The sequence below is a fragment of the Apodemus sylvaticus genome, chromosome 5 (genome assembly GCF_947179515.1).
Source record: "Apodemus sylvaticus chromosome 5, mApoSyl1.1, whole genome shotgun sequence".
Taxonomy (NCBI): Eukaryota; Metazoa; Chordata; class Mammalia; order Rodentia; family Muridae; genus Apodemus; species Apodemus sylvaticus.
The window spans coordinates 111,433,696-111,455,189 of NC_067476.1; the positions used below are offsets into that span (position 1 = coordinate 111,433,696).

The 21,494-nt window shown below is 41.9% G+C and overlaps 1 protein-coding gene across 1 annotated transcript in view; it reads right to left on the reverse strand.

Moving 5' to 3' along the window:
- Window positions 1-6,266: 6,266 nt before the first annotated feature.
- The window catches only part of Anapc1 (anaphase promoting complex subunit 1), a 79,199-nt gene continuing 63,971 nt past the window's right edge, over window positions 6,267-21,494 (reverse strand). The window contains exons 40-48 of the mRNA XM_052183566.1: window positions 19,841-19,958; window positions 18,881-18,958; window positions 18,501-18,568; window positions 17,453-17,591; window positions 15,109-15,195; window positions 14,470-14,565; window positions 12,877-13,075; window positions 10,921-11,055; window positions 6,267-9,225 (exon numbers count right to left, since the gene is read on the reverse strand). Coding sequence (XP_052039526.1) covers window positions 9,110-9,225; window positions 10,921-11,055; window positions 12,877-13,075; window positions 14,470-14,565; window positions 15,109-15,195; window positions 17,453-17,591; window positions 18,501-18,568; window positions 18,881-18,958; window positions 19,841-19,958 — 1,036 coding nt within the window. The 3' untranslated portion in view covers window positions 6,267-9,109. The remainder of the gene's footprint in view (window positions 9,226-10,920; window positions 11,056-12,876; window positions 13,076-14,469; window positions 14,566-15,108; window positions 15,196-17,452; window positions 17,592-18,500; window positions 18,569-18,880; window positions 18,959-19,840; window positions 19,959-21,494) is intronic.

Sequence of the window (21,494 nt, forward strand, 5' to 3'; positions counted from 1 at the left end):
TGAAAGAGGACTTCCTTTTTCCTCAGCTGAACACCATTCAGGCACATGAACGTAGTGTTGAGAATGCCTTGGGGGGGGGGGGGGTTCCTGTAGACTCAGGTCACTCTGAAGATACGACTTCCCTATACCTACCTTGTCTCTTAGATCTGTACTTCCCCCACTGTAACCTCTCGAAACTGCCCTGCCTTTGCCTAGGAGTCGTGGTTAAGGACATGCACTTTCCCCCATTGCCTGTGAACAGAAAAGGATGATCCCATACCTAAGGGGAGCATCTTGCTGGGCAGAGACACCTGGCAAGACTTGCACAAAGACTTCCTGAGGCTACAGAAGAGTTCTTCCAAGCCTGGGTCACACCAGAGCAGTGTCTAGAGGTCTGCCAGGGTTCAGCCAGGGGAGTGGGTAGACAGGGTCCTGCCTGGGAAGAGCAAGGACGGGCTCATCCTCCTGGACTCACCTCATTTCCCTCTCAGATCCAGAACCAGAACCCACACCACTGGGTCTGGAGCCGGGTGCGCCAGGGCACCCCTTAGGTTCCCAGGCCTGGGAACCATCAGCACAGTCATGGAGCAGGGAGCTGTACATATGTGGGCTATCTCTGTCCTCTGGCTCCCTGAAGCAGTATTCTAGGCTATATAGACATTGGGAGGAAGCTGTGCTACCTTCCATCTTGGGGTTTCCTCTTGGATGAGAGCACATGAGCAGTACTAAGGTACAGAAAGTGTATAAATCCCAGGGCTCCAACTGGATTGTATCACAGGACCATGTAATCCATGGCACAAGGTTTCAATTTGCATGTCTGTTTTTGGTGTGTGTATGTGTGTGTGTGTGTTATGTTTTGTTTTTTAACTTGCAGAAACATGTTGTCCAGGTAACAGCCAATTTGAGCTCAGGTGACATTTAAAAATATGCCTTGGGGGAAAAAACACCAAAAACAAAAAACACTGAAGGAATCCACTCTGGAGAAGAGACTTTATGTGGTTCCTGAGAGAAAAGAAGAGAAATTCCAACCTTGGCTCCTGGGTTCTGTATGTTTTACTCCCCATGAAAGAAGGTCTGTGAGGTGGGCCTGTGAAGGACGTGATCAGGTCACACATTTCCATGGGCAAATGAAGTCCTGACATTGCTAGTCTCTGAAAACAGTGAGATTGCAAGGAACAAAACAGAGCAAATGGGCAGGGAGTCCTGTGAGGAAGACAACTGCTATATAGCACAGAGACAACCTGTCTGGCATCACACTCCAAGGCACAGTCTCTTTGGTTGAAATTTCCCTTTCTATTTGGATTTACTTGAAATGGAGAGAGAACTCTAGTGAAATGTTCAAGAGTCTTTGTCTAGGCATATGGTTATGCTAAAACAACCCACTAGATAGCCTGTATATTGCAGGGTGTGTCCATCTATTTTGACCTTGGACAATTAAAAAAGGGAAAGAGGAAAGCAGGAACCTTGTCTTCAGCAGTCAGCTAGTTGGTCAAAGATTAACCACTGGGGGTTTTATGGGAGTGTCAAAAACAACCACACTGGGAATCTTTAAATTCCAAATGCTATAGTATTCAGGGCCCCTAGGATTTTGTCCTTCATAGACAGGTGAGTGACCACTGAGCTCCCCAGTTCTTTTCTTCCATGCTTAAGAGTTTCCTAGCACTTTTCCTTTGTCTAGTCCTTGCCTACCCTTACTAGCCCCTTCCCTGCTGAGAAGCCATTGCCTTATCCCCGGGATCCAGTATCTGTACAATGGCAGCCACCCACCTCCAGCCCTCCTCAGGATGTAGGCTGAAAAGTCCAGTGAGAACAAGCAGCCCTCAGCCAAGGAACCACTGTCCTCTGCCTTCAAATGGGTACCCGACAAAGGTCCCCTGAGTATCCAGGGCAATATCTCACAGCAATTTGGAAGGACACCCAAGGGCAGCTGTACTCTTGGAAAGCAAGGATAGGAAGAGGAAGGTTATAGGGGAAAGCTTGAGAGTCCTAGACAACTGAGGAAGAAGGTAAAGAGATGGCGGGGGGGGGGGGGGGGGGGAGGAGAGGGGAGACGCGGCCAGGAAGAGATAACTGAGATGGGGAGAGAATAATTCAGCCTGGAGGCATGGAGACTTACATCAGTGGATGAAGGGCTTTCCGAGATGACATTCCTGGGGAAGCTGTCTTCAGAGCCCTTTCTGCACAGTCTACCAGATTATCCAATGAAGGAATTTGTGGGGAAATCTGAGATAAAGCCCTGAGGTACAGGGCATTCTAGGGTAGGGATGTGAGGCTGAAATAAAAGTAGTAACACAAGTGACTTAATATGCAACTTGCATGCCCTAATGACTTAACAAGCAGCCATCAGGACCCAGGAGGAGGAAGAGAAGAGGTAAGGTAGGCAGGGGTGGAAACACTGGAAACAAAAGGTTGGAAGACAAGGGATGGGAAAGAGGGCCTGGAGAAGTAGAGCCATCATAAGTGCAAAGCATGGGTAGTGCAAAGCATGGGTAGTGCAAAGCATGGGTAGTGTGAAGCATGGGTAGTGTGAAGCATGGGTAGTGCAAAGCATGGGTAGTGCGAAGCATGGGTAGGTATCAAAAGAGCAAAGAAAGCAGATCAGATAGAAACTTAAAATAAGAAAATACTACACATGGACCATATAGCTGAGGAACATTATACTAGTTACATTATTTGAGATATATTCTGTTATGTTTTGGTTCTGTTGTTTTACTTAATGGTAGTTGGGCTACATTATTTTTATTAATAAATGTTTTGCTAAAAAGGACCCTAATTGTCTCACAAAAAGCAAAATCTAGCTCTTCACTGCTTGAAAGATCATACTGAAGTACTAAAAACTATGCTTGGGATAGGAAGGACAAGTAATTGGTAACCCCAAGACGAGAGTGCCATCTGGAGGCCAGAGGAAGGGAAGCCAGCTTAGAGCATCTAAGGCCTTCAGAACCTGAGGGAAGCCAGGCACTCAGTTTGCCAATTTAGTGGTAAGGCAGCTAGTGTTGTATCAGCAGTGTCTTTCCCATACAAAGTTGAAGAGTCAGCCTCTATTGTATCCTACTTATGGTCAGCTTGGGCAGTCAGTAACTGTCTTCATCTTTTAATCTCTTTATCAGAAACATCTCCTCCCTCACAGCCTGTCTTTAAAGTTGAAGCAAAGTTAATCTGTATTTCCCATTATTGCAATAAATCTCTTCCGCATAACTTCATGGCTATATCTGACACACAAGGCTTTAACCTTTCTATTTGACCTTCTCTGGTCTTATACATTTAATCCATTTTATTGTTTTACCTGAGACAATGTCCCAATCCCTAGAAGCTATGTAGAAACTTTTTGAAGTACCCAAGCTGAATTCCAGGAATCCTGGGAAATTGTTACATCTGCTTCAGTATTTACAAATTCTTCAATCTCAAGGGCATCTAATGGTAATTTTAACTATGGGGGAAGGGTATTTGTTTTGCTTTGTTGGCATCTTTAGAATCTCATTTCCCTAAGAGCCGCTCTATCTCTATCTCCATTACGTGGTTTAAGTCTTGAGCAGCTGTTTGTCTTATCAGGCTTTGAATTATCTGTTTTTCAGAATAATCTTTCCTTGGTGGACATGAAATGAATGGCTCATGTCTTTTGATGGGTCTTGAGCAAAGTCCCTTAGTCAGTTTTCCGAAATTAAGGAATTGCCTTGGATATCCCTGGATGCGCTACATTCATGAGCCACGTGGCTGTTCCACATCATCTACATGTTACCAGGAAACATTTTCCCTGAACTATTACTGTTATAGAAGAAACTATCCTTAAGAACTATTTCTTCACAGTCCTTTAGGGAAATGATGTGATCTTTCACAGCCACAATGGGCATTTTGTGTTTTTAAATCTCCTGTAATTGTTTGCCTAAATATAACCAAATTGTGAGCATTTACAGAAGTCTGCAGTAGTTTTACTCCATTCATAGAGTGCAGATCTTGCTCTTAGAGGTTTAATGGCCTTTTTGCATTCAGCAATAGCATTCTCAAAAGCTAGAGATTCAATTAAACTTTCTCTAGCATTTGGATCTGACATCACTCTACTCAGAGATAATCTTTGTAAAAAGTCAATGAAAGGTTCACTTGAACCCTGGATTATCTTTGTAAATGATTCAGCTCATCGCCAGCAATTGAGGGTAATCTGTACTCTCAATTCAGAATATGGACCTTCACTGTCACTGATCCTTAGCAATATCAATGCCTCTAGTACTATTACTCCACGAGCGCCATGATCGAGGCCTCATCTTCCCACGTTAGTCATTGTAACTGAGGACCAGGCCCTAGGATGGCTGAAATCAAATCTCTCCAGTCTTTTGGAATTATATATGATTCTGTGTGCCCAGTTATTAAGTATCGGTTTGACATATGGTGAGTGTAAGCCATAACTTGCTTACTGCTTCCTTAAACCTTTTGAAGACTTGGGCAGTGGTGGTGCAGCAGAGGCAGGCGGATTTCTGAGTTCAAGGCCAACCTGGTCTACAGAGTGAGTTCCAGGACAGCCAGGGCTACACAGAGAAACCCTGTCTCAAAAAACAAAAAACAAACAAAAAACCCAAAAAAAGAAAAACAAACCTTTTGAAATCCTGGTTACCATTTGAATTATTCCCTCATCTGCTAATTCTTTTATCAAGGTTGTGAAAATCATTTTAGGTTTCTTAACAGATATATATATACTGACCTACAGTCTTGTTACAAGATGGTATTATATGTTCTGGTCTTCTTGAGTACCTTAGTATCTATCTCAATATTTTAAAGAACTTTTTATAAATTTTCTTCTAAGACTTGTTTCCATTTTTCATTCTTTTCCTAGATCATTATCATCTTACATCTTTTTTATAAACCTAATTTTTCTTCTAAAGTTTGTTTTCAAATTGCATTCTTTGTTTTATCACTGGTATTTTAGCATTTTCTTTAGTCTGATCTGTTTTTGTAAATTTTCCTCTAAAGCTTGCTTCCAAAATGTATTTCTCTCATTTTGTTTCATCTCTAGATATTCTAGAAAACTGCCCCTCATCTCAGTGCAGCTGGTAGGGACCTGCCTGGGAACAGACAGGTAGGGACAGCTGCAACAGGCCACAGGAGAGCGGTCAGTCATCCAGATCATGGAGCAGGAATGCAGAGGTTCAAGTCTGATCTATACAATTTTGTAATTTTTCCCTAAAGTTTCATCCCTTGAGAGGACACAAAAAGTCAAAAACGATTATTAAGGTTAAAATTGAGGCTTGTTAATGTGATGCCATAATATGATCTCTTTTCTACTTCTATCTAGAAATCATTTTAAAGAGCATTAGACAAACTCTAAAACCTGTTACTGTCTCTTTCATCTTTACATGCCTATATCTTTAAATTTATCTATTTTTATTTGCTTGTATGTATATGTGAACTTTAATATCCAATTATTTTTTTTACGATTTTTTTACCTTTCTCAAGTTTCACTGTGCTCAGATTCCTTTGTCTCCCTCTGCTGTTCAGCTCAGGATACCGTAGTGGTTTCTGGCTCCTAGGTTTATAGGGAAGAGTGAATGGCAAAAAAATCTGTCTCTGGATCCCAGCAGTCCTAGACTCTCGTGGGTGCAGTGTACATTAACACAAATACATGTTGTGACCTTTCCCCACTCTGCCTTATGCCCTTAGGGTTTCACCGAGGGCTGTTCTTTGAATCTTTAAATTCTGGTTGCATGATCTGGATGACCGACCCCTTTCCCTGTGGCCTGTTGCAGCAGCTATTTCCCAGCTGCAATGAGGGGGGAAGTCTTCTTTGGCCTACAGAAACACATGTGCCAAAGATTAGCAAGTGTTGTAACTTTAAAGGCGCTCCTTTGTCCCTTCTAGCCGCAGCAGGTGGGTTAGCTCTTCTGGTCTGAGACACTGCATGCTCACCAGCCTCAATCAAACGCTCTCTAGCACACTTTCCATCCACGACTCTAATTAGCTGAATATGAAATTAAAAGATTTGAATTTCTTGCCTTATATGTTGAGTGTCATCTGTAAAAACCAAGTTTTCCTCCTGGCCCCAAGCTCCTGAATAACAACCTGCATGCAACCATCCTCTCCTCTGTGGTCAGTTCCTCCCCAGCCTGCCTCAAGCCTAAGATCCTTACTGCCTATTAGATGTCCCACCTTCTATTTCCTGCATCGGCTACAGACGAATCAGTTTTAAATGACAGGTACTGCATCCATATAGTACAGAGGAGGTTTTCTCTATACACACATGCACCCATGCATCAGAGAATCAATGACATACCAAAGTAATAACATTGCCAAAGTCCAACTTAGCAATATAATGAGTTTATTGGGGTCACTTGTAAGAGTAGGGGTTTGTGTTGTTCCAGAAGCAGGAACGACTCAAAAGCAGCTATATCACCAAAGTCCACCTCAACATGGGTAACAACTCTACACAACTTGCAGGCTGCTTGACTAGTCAGGCAATCTCCTCTCCTAGGCGGCCACACCTCCTCTGGGGAGCTCTGCTAGTAACAGTCAACCTGTCCCTTTCTGTCCTATTCCATACAGTTCCATTTCTACAGCCTTGGGGAAGCACTTTGTGACTCTGAAGCTTCAGCTCTCTGAGGCACGTGATGTTTATTTAGTGCCTTGAGCCTCCCCTCCTCCTTCCTGGAAGGATGTTTCAATCAGAACGAAATCACCATGTCACACCAGGAATACTAGGTTCTGGCTTTTGTCCTTGTTTTACCCGCCCTCCACCTATGAGGTGACCATGACAGCATGACCCAATATGTCTTGAGTTCTTAAAACATGGTCTGCAGCCCCACAGGCAGAGACTTGAGACATCCATTAGCTACAGAGAAAAGCTAACAGCTCATCTAAGCATTGGAGTATAAAAGAACAGGAATTAAGATCTGGCAAGTGCCTATAAATCTTACTAAATTTATTATGAAATTCCTGTTTTAAAATTCTGATACGAATGTTTCAAGGAAAAAAAAAAGTCTTAAAAGTACACTCCAAAATATTCTAAAGGAGAAAGATTGCAGTATTAAAAGTTTACCAAAGAAGTGTTCTTAGCTAAAAGACGAAGGCTTAAACAAGATGCTCTATATGGTGTGATCAATAGCGATAGACTAAGTCAATGGGAGAAACATCAAGAAAACACACAAAAGCCCATGGGATTGCAAAGATGCCCAACTGCTTTGCAGCGTGTCCATAACTCTGCCAAAGCGAGTCCTTTCAGTTCACATTGAGGAGTTGTTTGATTCTCTTGGACTCAGAATCCATGCAGGCAGCAGCAGACCAGAGCAGGGTAGGGTGTAGCAGATTGGGTAGAGCCCAGAATGTTGAAGACTATGATGGAGCAGTGTACCTGAAGCTTGGCATGTGAGCTCAGTTTGCCTTTGCTCCCACATCACACCTTGAGGGAGGAGCACAGACATCAGTACCCTTTGGGGAAGAATCTGAGCACGCCACTCAATTGTCTGTCTGTTGGACAGTACCTAAAGTCTAAGCAGGTACACCTTGTGTCTCCACTCCACACATATCGGAGGTGAAGCAATGTCCTGGGTAATCAGCCTTCCTTTGCAGTCACAAATGCCACTTCTGACACTAGAACACTTCAGGTGTTTCTCTGGTTCTTCCCTTAACGTGGTTCCCAGGAGGCTGGCAGCTGTGTATGGGAGGACTGGTTCCCACAGGATGATTTGGAGACTAGTAAATATAATAGTTTATCTGATGATCCTAACATGCTGACTCAAGAGCACTAGAGTCTCTTCTTGGTGCCCGTCCAGCTGACCAACAGGCCCGTCAATGTGGTTTCCACTGATTTCAGTCCTTTTTTCACATCCTCCCATGGCAACCATTAACAATTGAAAGTGAAAAATAACTTGGACACTAGATTCAATATTGATGCAAATTGAATGTTCACTACCACCTGCCATTTAATTGCAATCCTTAATCTGAGAGTGAAGGAAAGCAAATTTTGCCCTCAAAGTCAGCCACAAATTATCTTGCAGCAGGCTGGCAGGCAGGCAGATGGACATTACCAAATCCCAGTGGAGCAATTTCTATTTTTTTTTTTTTCAGAAATAAGCAGGAAATCACTGAGTAGGCATTTTGAAGTTCCTACTTGTTTACAGTCCCACTGGTCTGAGAGAAAGCTGTGAGCACAGGTTGAAATGGAGTGGAAGAAGCGTTCTTCCTGCACATGGGGCATCATAAGCTGTCCTGAAACTCAGAATACAAAAGCACTTTCCAGACCTTTAGTTCAGACAGGCTGACTTCCTCTTGACACTCCCCTGTGGGGAAATTCTGTATTTTAGGTATTTTGAGTAGGTGCCATGCACTAACCTGCACAGGCTACAAAACCCAAGTACCCGACAAGATGGCTTAGGCATCAGGAATTTCTTTCTTATACTTTTAGGTGCTGAAGTCCAAGACTGTCTGACTGGTTCCTCACAAGGGCATCTTCTTGGCTTGTGGGCAGTTGTGCTATGAGTTCTCACATGGTACAGAGAAAAATCATCTCTTTCCTCTTCTGAAAGGCCATCGAATCTACCAAATAGGGAATCACCCTTAGAGTGTCCTTTAGCCTTGGCTACCTCCAAAGAGCTGCAGCCTCCACAGCTGCACCAAGGGCAGGGCTTGGGCGTAGTTGCTCCAACTCCATGCTGAGCAATTCTTCATTCAATAGAAATCTGCTCACAGTAATGACATCATCCCCCACGGGAAGCACAGACTCATTGTAGAGAAGATAAGAAGAGACAACAAAGAAACTCCCCTGTGGTAGCAGAAAGTCCACTCTCACGATGTGGCTTTTTAAGCCTTGCCCTTCTGAGTATAGAACCTGAACCAATGAAGTTCAAAGGCTTCAAAACTCAGCCTGTCGATCTATTCTCTGAAGTCCAAAGTAATCATCAATAGTTTTGAAAACAAACCAAAAATATTTATTTGCAAAAGTGAGTTCTGACTGACATTTTATACATCATATGACATGTGGACAGCACCAGCGTTATCTGTAGTATTTTCAACATGGATTTTAAACACAGTGAGGTGTATGCATCTGAGTTCCATTGGTCACAAAACAGAAATGCTGCCTTAACTTTGCTGCCATCAGGATTCTGTGCGGCAGTCGTTTTTTTGGGGGTGGGTTTACCACCAGGGGTGATCACATAACCATCGGCTGTGGATTCCCACGCAGCACAGGAGCCAGTCTTAGCAAAGCTCGGACTGGTATCTTCAGGTGTCTGAACCTGTAGAGGAGTTCAGCAAAGCTTGTGTTCCCTGAAGATAGAGAGATGCAGAAGGTTACATCACTACACAGACTCAGCCACACAGACCTCCCAAGTTCAGCACACCACACGAGCCAAGGCTAGGAAGTCTTCCTTCAAGACAAAAGCACCCCGGTGGCAATCCTTGAATCTTTAATTTCCTAAAACAATTTAAGAATTTAATTTATCCATTCTCTACTTTAGAAATTAACCACTGTGAAAACTTATTTGTGTACATTAAATTCAATTAACCTCAATTACTATAAGTGATTTTGAAAACTGATTTTAATACTTGATTTTTGATATGTGAGTTTCATCTTTTACAAACAACCTCCACATACTGAAGACTGAGAGTTGATCTACTGCCTCTTATTCTTGGTCCTACAGACTACACATAGGTGTGGGTTACTGGGGGGGGGGAGGCTGTTTTTATTGTATGCAACATACTGAATTTCACCTACTTTGTTTTCATTGCTGGGTACTTCTATGTTCTATAGTTATTGGGCTTAGATCTGGGTACAGTTAAATTTCAAGAAAACATACATGCAGCTATGATCATGTTGATCCTTTGAGATTTGTAAGGCGTGACCACTACACTGTATAGCCCAGAGGTAATTTACTTCCTATGACTGAGGCCATACCCTCCTACATTCCAGTAAGAATTCTAAGAAGCAGAGGGACAGGCACTAATAAACAACTGGCAGGTTATCTTCTAGTCCACTTGCAAGCTCTTCCCTCCAGGGAATTCCTTTATATGCAACTTTTTGGCCAATAACTTCTAAAACTAGGAGTTCCCCCTGGTACTTTCAACATAGCCTGTTCCTCTCTGATATACACCTTGCAAACTCTGGCTCCCTTGGTCTCTCTAAACCCTCATGTCTCTCCCACAACTCAAGAAGTTTTCCTGGCAATACATGGGTTCCCTTTCCCTACCACAGTCGAGAAACTCCCAAACAATCGAACCAGAAAAGGTAACAACAAAGCTTTAACTGCTATCTTATGCATTCGACTAACTTTTGTATTTGTTTCCATGGGAAAGGCCACAAAATATAAGCAATTCCTCATGGCTATAACTAGGTCTGTTTATACTACATTTTTCTCTGAGGTGTCCTAAATCACATAAGCAAAAAATGTCATTAAGCCAAAAGTGATTGCACATTAATAGAACAATCTTCTTCTCAAAAATATTTTTTTCACTCTCAACTAAAGGGTAGCAATTTAAATGTGACATGAACAAATCAGGTTGTTTTACAGACAAACTTAGGGCCTGATTCCATACTGGACATAACACTCAATCAAGCTTTTAAGTTTTTAGGGTAACAGAGACTATGATTACATAAACCTTTTACAAACTAGGAAATCATACAAAGTTATAAGAAAAATCAAGTAAGTTATGTAAATATAGCTCAGTGGTAGAATGTGTGACTATCATGCCCAAAACCTTGAGTTCAAGCCATATAACTTAAATATATAGAGAGGTGTACTTTATATATGGAATAATATACACATTTAACTTATAGCCCTGCTCTAAAAACATCTTTTTTCATAGGTAAAAAGATATGGTTTGTTCTCCTTTCAGGAAGCATTCCCAACAAACGCCAAGCATGAACAAAGCTGAGAACTGCATTGGACAAGGTGACTGACAGGAGCTTCCCCCTAACCAGACATTAGGGAGGACAGATACTGAAAAGAGGCTGATATGGGTTACCTTCCAGACCCATGGGTGGCAAGTGTCGTGGTGCTGGCACAGAGTGGTAGACGAGGAAGCAGGCGAGCATGCTTAGCTGAGACTTCTCAACGGGCTGCCCACTAAGGTAGGCGTGCACACACACATCACCCCCGGCTGTGAGAGGACAAAAGGAGGTGAATGGATCAGGAGCAGAGATGAACAAAATGGGGATGATTACTTTTGTTACCTGTTCATCAAGTGCATACTTAGCTTCCGGCACAACCCAGGCAGTGCTGCACAGGCTGCACAGCCTGACGCTGCCCAGTTTAGTGTGCTGTGAAGAAGTGAAGAAATACATACAAATACAGGTGATTCCAGGGTAACAGATGCCCACTGTCAAACCTTTCCTTCCAGTGTAAATATTCAAGGAAACTGATTTCAGCCCAGGACTAGAATCTATTCTTAGCAGGAGATGATCAAATGCAATCCCTATCAGAGTGTGTCTGCAAGTCTGACACAGGCCATGGTTCTGGTGTGGTGGGTCTGGAGTCCTGGCAGGAAAGGCACATGTAGCCTAGTGCAAGCAAGCACTGCCGCTGCTCAGGAGCCAGACTTCAAGAATCCTAGCCCAGAATAAGCAAGGCAGTCCTATCCTGGACACAGTGGTCAGCTGAGGACAAGTGGTCTAGGCCATTCAGTGAAGACACTCTGTGATAGGAGGGGTGGACCGAGGAACAGGCTGAGATTGAGATGCAGCTTGGGTCACAATCGAGATGCGCAACTCATGTGCTTCTGGGGTAGGAATGAGCCTATCTTCATGCCATGGTTCCTAAAATCATCTCCTTTCTCTCTGAGTGGCATGAAAATCTGGAGGAAAGGAACTGTTGATTGTTTTAGTACCACAAGGGGACAAAGTGACCAAGCAGAGGACAGCAAATGGAACTTTAGGTGTAAAAGTTGTAGGTCCAGCAATTACTGAGTCTCTTAACCCTGTCTTAACTGTGTAATCTGAGCTTACTGCTAGCCTCAATATTTCAGTTCAGTTCAGTCTTCTGTTACAGACATAAGACATTTGAACCAAAAAAGAAAATTTGAGAGAACAAATAAGAGAGATAAAGATGTCTGGAAAACTGAATTCATCAAGTGTCCTAAAGAACCACAAACCAACTAGGTCTCTATTTATTCTAAGACTGCTTGTCACTGCCAAATAGTGTTTACATTCTAAGATGTTTGCCATCAGAGAATTTGCCAAGACTCAATGGCATACTACTTCTCAATAGCAAAGGCCTTCTATAGGTGTTGAAATACCAAACCCAATGGAAAGAAAACACTGACATTTATTACATAACATTTTTGCAAAAGGGGAGGGGGATTTAAATGTCTATCAAAAACATTTCAAAGTTAACACAGTGCTGGTATAGCTGTGTCCTTCATTTGCTCTTCATAAGCCTCTTTACAGTCTGATTGTCAGAAACTTATTTCCTGGTGTCACAGCAGGACAGCTTAAATACTGAAGCAATAACTGTCATGACCATTGCAAACATGGTTTGTTTGTACTGAAAGCAGGTCACCATCAGATACTTGGTGTAAGGACTTGAATAAACTGAAAGGAATATAAAGATCCAGGAAATGACTGCAGAAAAGTCAAGCTCAGGTACTAGAGACACATCGATGGATTCCCACAATAGCATTCATGATGGGAGTCAGTATGAGGAACTTGATAGTTTCCTTCTTTCTCGAGCTAGCACTTCTGGCAGAGAGCCAGGGTCACAGGATGCTCAAGGATATCACTGACTCAGTCAGTATGTCCTTTTCTAGAGCAGGTAAATGTATTGTTTTTTAAAAGTCATTAAAGTACATATCCAGACTTTGACTCTTTAAAAATCAAGCTATAGATTATGCCCAGGTTTACCTTGTTTGTCAACGGAAACTGTTAAGAACAGAAAAGCCTCAGTTGAGTCACCCTTCAAGCACAAGGACACAATGTCACCATACCTTGTAGCCACTGGTCCAGGGTGTCATCAACAGTGCACTTCACCACAGGCAGGAACTCGGAGTTTATAAAGAGCCCTCGCTTAGGATAGGTTTGCTGCCTTTCTTGGTGGCCTCGTGAACTGAAAAACTCTAAGATCAACTTTATCTGCCAAAGATCAGATGTGTCTGACATGTCTCTCTTTTTAAGACTTCTTAGAGCCTATGTGAAAAAAACAGAAAGAATAGCTTGTTTAATCAAATGGCAAGATGTTCTAATGATGCTGTCTTCAGGGTATGTTCAAATATGGCTGACAAGATCAGGCTATGGAGATTCATGGGGTTGGCTCAGCAACCTTGAATAATGAAGACCCCCTACACACTGGGGTATAAGTCTCTGGGGAAGAAGTTGGGGTACAGTGACATAGCAGGGACAGACAGGAATCCCAGTGTGGCAGAGGCCTAATCACACTGATGTTAAGAATCACCAAAAAGGTACCATGGCTACCCCCAGAGGAGACACATTCATCCATGGAGACTGTTCTAGATGGTGGAGGGTAGCCAAAGCTTTTAAAAAGAGAACATTTAACCAGCAACCAAGAAGCCTAATTTAGCTGCTCTGCCAAGAGAGGCGGCAAGCCAAGCCCCAGCCCAGTACCACAATCATTCTCTGCAACTGAGAAGCGACGGATTCATGCAGCAACAGCATTCTGGCCCTGCTTCTGCTGGAATGTAGAACACTACTTTACATACTGTGATTTTCATGCCTGGGGAATTATTTCTTGCCTAAATGTTTTTCCCACTCAGCTATCCACAAGATTATTTTTACCATCAAAGATTTAGTTTTTTGGCTTGAGAGAGAGTCCCAAATGCCAATCTATAAACTCTTCATATTTACTGCAGAATTTTTAAAACTATGGGTTCTGGATATTGCCCACTTAGAAAGTATAGAAAAGGATTTGAAGATCTGCATTTTAAGATTCCCCAGATTAATTTTAGCCAGGTTAGAAAACTACTGGCTAAGCTAAACTGTAAACATGGGTCTGAAAAACTATGAGACTGAGAAAACTAGATTAATAACAACCCTGATAAGAAGGTCAGTGCTTTAGGAAAGCTCTCAGGCATTTCGTCCCTGTTAGGCACTTACAAAATATCAAGAAAAAATGAACACCATCTCCCTAAATCACCAGCTCCTGGTTTTAAAGTGCCTGCAGACATAGCCAAGGAGGTGGAAATTCATATCCTGTAAACACCAGGCACATAGGGCTGCTACTCATTTGTGGCCTTCCCATGAAGAAAGGAGGTAAGAGATGATACAGGAAGACTAAATCAAGAAAGGAAATGATATCTCCCTCCCCAAACCAAGAGAAGAAGACAGAAAGGGATGTGAGACTTCCAAGAGGAAGGCAGCCTTCCAGAGAGCACTCCTGCTAGCACCAAGTCCAGCCTCTGGGCATCAGCATAAAACTGTCACCTGGAAATGGTTTCTTGATAAGATGTCTAAAAGCAAGCAAGAAACTGAAAACTGAATACATAAGGAACTTCCCACACTGTGTAGTAGGTCATTTGCAGTATACCATCAATTGCATCAGAATACAAATAATTTTGGAATCATACCTGATCCATTGCTATATAGGCAGGCAACATCTCTGGGGTTTCCTGAGCAACACACTCATAAAGTATTGAAGAAAACAGGTCCAGAATCTCCTGTTTCTATGGAAAAACACAATTACTTTATAGCACATCAAAGCCTATCACAAAATCAAATCAAGGAACAACCGTGTAACAGGCACTAATAGCTCATTCTGAAGCTCTATGGTAAACAGTGTGAACAGTTCATCTCTTTAGAAAGTCAGAGTCCATGCAGTGTTATAACATCAATGAAAACCCAGAAAGAATGGTGCGGTAGCAGCATGTGATCTGGTAGATTAAAGATCTAGGGTTTTAAAAAAAAAAGCTGTGAGAACACCAGAGACGAGCCTTCAGAAGGCTGGGAATGGGATCCAGAAAGGCAGCCTAACACCAACAGAGATGTAGGGGTGAACAACACCCAGGTAAATAGAGCTCTCGGAGTCAAATCCACAAGGGGGCCCGGGAGAGAGGAAGATGTGGTGGTGGCAACAGAATCAGCAATCTCTAATACATGTAAAGGATGTCATCAATCTCAAAGGCAGACATGACTATTACAGGTGACTTTGGCTGTCTATTGATAGAACTAACAAAGTCCTATCCTGGTACCCAGCAAGCAATACTTACTGGACCCATGCTCACAGTTGGCTTGCAGAAATATTCAGCAAACGACAGAAGTGCTGGATCAGAAGTGAATGATGAAATTGTTTCTGGCTAAAAAGAAAAACAAAGCCCGCTTTAAATGAGATAGCCAACTATTATTTCCCTTCCTGCTCACACCCTGAGGCCTGTAGTTATAAGACCCCTGCGATTTCCCCAAATGCGGGGAACTCGACTGCATAATTTGTGGTAATGGGAAACTTCAGTTCGAGCTCGCCTCCCCTTTCCCCCCAGTAAAGAAATAAAAAAAGAACTCTATCCCCTCCTTTCACACAATGATCCCACAAGTCAAAACAAGCTAGAGCTTTGTCATTCTGGTCTGTTAGAAAGTTACAAGCTTTTGCAAAGGTAATATGAAGTATTGATTTACCAAAAGGTCAATAATAAATGTCTTCTTTCTTATAAACTACCCACATTCACTGTCTAACTAAAAAGCTGGCTTAAAAGTACAAATACTTGCCGGGCAGTGGTGGCGCATGCCTTTAATCCCAGCACTTGGGAGGCAGAGGCAGGCGGATTTCTGAGTTCGAGGCCAGCCTGGTCTACAGAGTGAGTTCCAGGACAGCCAGGGATACACAGAGAAACCCTGTCTTGAAAAACCAAAAACAACAACAACAAAAAAGTACAAACACTTAGCCAGGCACTGGTATTGCACGCCTTTGATCCCAGCACTCAGACAGAGGCAGGTGGATCTCTGAGTTTGAGGCCAATTTGGTCTACAGAGTAAGTTGTAGGATAGCCAGGGCTACACAGAAAAGCCTTGTCTTAGGAAACAAACAAACAAACAACAACAAAACCCCCAAATACTATAGAAGAGTAAGGAAAGGAGTCTCACTCCAGTGAGCTTCCAAAACAGGACATTTTCTATGATCCTTCATGGATGAGGTCCTTAGAGGAACTGGGACCACACCGACAAAAAGACAAGGGGTGTGGGGGGGAGGCGTACGCACAGTTGAGGAGTTAAGTGTTATAGGGACAGCTTAAGTTTTCAAGCTATAATTGTTCTAGTGATAGCTACACATTTAAAAACAATTCACATTTAAAATTAGCTAAGGTATTAATTTTATTTTTTGTGTATTTTACTGGATTAAAAAGAATTTAGTAGGAAAAACCCTTGGTCTAGCACTTACTATTCGAAACTGAAACCAGAATACTTCAGTTTTGGTTCCTATTTTAATTCTGGACTCCCGGAAGGAGCTGTCCTTTATTTGTATATACTTTCAATATTCAAAATTAAGCTCAAGTTTACCTATAAATTGAATTAGCTTTTCATATAGACTCTAATTTTTAGAAAAAAGAAATAGTGCTAACTTAAGCCAAAAGAAAAAAAATCTTCAAAATATTTCAGCATCCACACTTGACATCAAGGCTGAACTTTTATACATTTACATCCTGGTAACTGGGAGAAAGGATCAATGTCAAGTGACCAAATCAGATGAGATGTAAGCTGAACTACAATGAACTGTTATCTCCTTACTCAGGAATAAAGGAAGCGAAAATTTGTGGCTGCCCCTTGGCTGCTGCACTAACACATCTTTGCTTATGGCCTGAGACCCAGGTACTCAGACGCTTAACAAACATCTGCCCCTGAACTGTTAAAACTGAGACTAAATTCCCAAGTTTAAAGCTAGATGTGTTACAGAACAGATTCTTAATGACAAAAATGAATTCTAGAACACAGAACATGCATTGAACCTTTCATAGTAATGAGCTTTAACTCATGCTTTAACTTTTCTTTTTTTCATTTTAAACACTACTGTAGCTAAGTACTAGGAAATAATAAACTAAAAAGCAAGACTCAAGCTGTCATTTTCTTTTCATCAAGATTAAAGCAACAAATGTGGTTTAAAAATGGGTTTTCCCTCCAATGGCGTAGGTGGGGTTTGCCTATAATCCCAGCACTTAGGAGACTGAGGCAAGGAAATCACACAGTCTGAGGCCAGGCCTGGGTTATAGCTGAGTAATAGAACATTTAATGCTGGCATGCATAAAGTCCTGGGTTCAACCTCCCACACTGAACAGCAGAGAGTCAAGGGGAGCCAGGAGAGGTGTTGCAACCTGGTCACCATACTAAAACGCTCATGCTAACTTACAAATGCTTTCTCTCTTAGAGGGACGAGTAAGTAAAATAAACCACATCTTGCTTGTAGTGGAGGTTTTTATAGGTGGTACTAAACACAAGGCTCACACTGAATACTAGCAGGCCATCCCTATTTTATTATGGGTGTCACATAAGACAGCAAGAGAAACCATGGCCTTCAGCTTTACAATCTGCAGCAATCACAGAAGACGCTAGTGAAATGAACACTACCTTGAAAGCCCGGGCTTCAGAGTTCCTGTTAGCAACAGTCTGTGCCAATAAACTCTGCCACCCCATTGGGTCTTCTTTGTAGGAGAGCTGGCCTGCCCTGAGCTTTACATATAAAACTCCATCCTTGGAAAGAATGGACCTGGAAGAAGGAAAAACAAGGATGATTTTATGGGAGGCTCTCTGCTGACGCTGGTGTTTTCCAGTGCCACTTTTATAGGGGAGGAAGTTGTCCTCATTCTCTGGCAGGGTCACTAACTCTGTACCAAATGACTGAGTGCATATAAGGGAGGGTAGAATGCACCCCCACTTTTCTGTGATGTCGAGATTCATGAACTTGTTCAGTGAGGATTCCACCTGCTCAAGAGTGAGCCTCTCCAGGGTCTTACCTAACACTGCTGATTCCTGTGTCCCTAGCAATATGCTTAAGATACTGAAAGTGCTAAAGATCTAGTAACTGTTTTTGCAGTAGAAAGAAAATACTAATTAATCTAAGAAAGAATAAATAGAAGTTAGCTACTAGATAATAAGAAGACATAACTGGAACCAGACTATGAAACTTTCACATGCTTGTCAAAACATTCTGTGAATTTAAACAATTTATATACTTTCCAATGTATAAAACTAATAACATGCTAAGTAATTATTTGAATATACTTTATTCTACCTGAAAGGAATTTCCCATAGCCTTATGTTAGTTGTAACAAGACAACAATACACAGAAGCAACAGGAGATGCCTAAAGGCATCGGATGTTATAAATAGTCCCCTTTACACTAAATATTACTGTTCCCATTACTATCTAACGCTGAGTCAGTTCTAGTTTCTCAATGAACATGTGTAAACATTTACCGTTTGACTTTCAAATAAAACTTTTACATTCTAAAACAAATCCCGCTTCAAAGATATAGACCACATTGCTCAACATACCGAATATGCTGTCATGCATGAGACCAATCAGTAATGCTATCCAGACACTGCTCTAGAACCCACCTCCCTGTAGACATTCATGCACTGCTGGAAAAGCTAAGGTGAGAACTCAGCATACTTACCTCAAGTGCTGTTCTCCCTTACTTAAATCTATAAGCAGTTCCCAGTATCTTGGCCCTTTAACTTTCATCTGCAAAGACAATTGTAAACATAGTCACTCAAAGCTGGCAAACTGAGCAGGCTTCTGAGAAGGAAGAGTGACTCACTCAATGAGCCACTTATAAGTTAAGGAGACCCAGTTGCCTGTGAGCCATCCAAAAGGCAGGTAAACCATGTTCGAAAGGACACAGACCATCAATAAAAACCTCTAAGATAGGACTTCCTCTGCCCTTCATGAATGTTCCTCCTGCAGTTCCTTTGTCTTAAATAGGAGGACCTTTATAGATATGCAATTCTGTTTCAATTTGCCCCCTGGTAAACCTCCAAAGTCACACCAACTTACCTGCTTTAAAAGATGAAGTTCTGGAAGAAGGGTTGGAGCCATCAGTTCTTCTTTGGTCTGTTCATACCACTGAGTGCCCTTTACAAAGGTAAAACAGCCAGCATGGGCCAAATGGTCACTGTGTCTCTCCTTGCTCATGGTCTGCACTAACTATGAAACAGTATAACTTTTCTAACAGTCTTTGCTTGGCAGCGCTACACTGAGTCCAGGGCCTGGTGGATGACAGGCAAGTGTTCTAGAGCTGAGCTAATACTCAAGCCTACATTCCATCACGGGGCAGTCATCACCCTCAACACCTCAGTGCCTTGCCCTTCACTGAGCTGCAATGCCGAAGGGCTCCGCTTCTACAGCATGGGTTTATACACAAGCCCCATTTGTCAGCCTGGTTTGCTCTGTGACAGGTGCCCCAAACTCTTCAGCTAGATAAGAGCACTCCATACAGCCCTCTAAGTCTCACACTGCCAGCACTGTCCCCACACCTGGCCCCTCATTTCCTTCAGGAATGACATCATCATTGCACTTTCACGTCTCAAAATGTAACACATTCTGATGAACAGAAGTATTTAATAATGTGGTACAGACTACATGAGTTGTAATCTACGTATGAATCCCAATTAAAGATAAACAAATTTAGTACACACAAATACAAAATTTGGAGATTTTGAATGTTCAATAAACCCAAACTTCATTTGGGAATCATTATAAACCAAACTCACTCTGTAGAACACTAGAATTAGCCACATAAAGTTACCAGGAACATTTTCCAGTGATCAGCTCTAAGGACAAAGGAACAGCTGATAATGTCAAAAGTTACACACAAATACGAGAGTGAGCCGCCCTGGCAATGAGCAGCAACTTAAGAAACTGGTTTTTATGACTGTCCAACTTCGCATCATCACCTTTTGCTAACACGCTTTTAAAATAATCTAACCTGCAAAGTTGACACGGAGAGTTAGTTACCTTGTAAGTAACTTCTATAAGGGCATAGCAGGGAGTGTTTGTATCCACATCCACAGGTACCAGGAGCCTTGGTTCTGCAGCTAGCACATAGAGGTGCCGAAGGGCCTGGAGATGATACCTGTGCACAAAAACCAGAGAAGTGACCAGTGACATGAAGGAGCCTGACAATTGCCACTGCTGACAGGCTACACAAAGCTGGGGTGGTAAATATGTTCCTATGAAGAATCTGAAATGAAGATGACAAATTCAATTAAAAGTATAAAGAAATTCTAGTTTAAATTTTGTATTATACAGTTGTGTGTGTGTGTGTGTGTGTGTGTATATGCATGTGATACATGTACATAGAGGTCATAGGACAACTTTTAAGGAGTTCATTATCTCCTTCCACCATGTGGGTACTGGGGATTTAACTCAGGCTATCAGGCTGGTAGGCAAACACCTTTATCTACTGAACCATCTTGCAGACACTAAAGGGTACTAAGAAATCTTAAGAAAGTACTTATGTAATCTTTGATCCAATAATTCTTTATCTGAATTTACAGGTAAAAATTTTTACAAGAAAGTAACAATTGTCCTAACAGAAGAGTATTTACTAATGGTGGTCTAAACACTGATTTAAAGCAACAGTCCCATTCGACCATTCTTGGGTGCTCTTCACAAGACACCTCTCATCACCTTTCTTGGGGATATGCTGTGGCCGCTATAATTTTCCTCAGAGTTAGTAGGGAAGAAAGGACACCAGTTGGTTCTCTTCAGAGAACAATACTCTCTATGTACACATCCTTGCACACAAACAATTGAAATACCTAGTAAAACACCGATGGGAGAAAGTGCCGATGTGTGTGTACATTCACTTTTGAATCTTCACATTAAAAATTTTAACTTTAACAATTTTTATTTTAGAATGTAAATATAAATGTTTAAGTTTTAGATCCCATTAAAAAGTAACGAAATGAGATTAAAAAACAAAAACAAACAAAAAACAAACCAGGGTTGAGGAAATGCCTCAGTGGAGTGGTAAAACACACATGATTTAAGTATGAAGAGTTGAGTTTGGATCATCAGAACCAGTATAAAAGTCGGTGCAGAGCCATAGACCTGTAATTCCTCCAGTGCCAGGAGAGTGAAGACAAGTGGATCCTGGGGTTCTGGGGGCTTTGGTGGCCAGCCATGTAAGCTCTAGATTCAATAGGAACCCTATCTCAAAAAGTACAGTAGAGAATGACAGACAAAAATAATATCCAATGTCAATCTCTGGCCTCTACATGCACATACAGGCCATACATATAACACACATGCATGCATACATGTACAATTTGGAAAAACTAGTGATAAAAAAAAAAACAGCCTTCTTCTTCTCACTCAAATCTACTCACCACTGTCAGTGTATTAAAAATAAAGGGTTGGGGGAGAGAAATCCCTGCTATTAGTTATATTTAAAAATGGGGGAAGGGCAGAATTGGGTACTGAATACTGGGCTTTACACATGCTAAGCAGGCACTCTGCCACTATACTACACTCTCAAACCTACATAAAGATTCTTCAGAATTATCACCAAATTGCATACAGCAGCACATGCCTATAATCTCAATACTTGAGAGGTTGAAGTAGATTACAGGTTCAAAGGCAGCCCGGGTCACATACTAGTTCCATG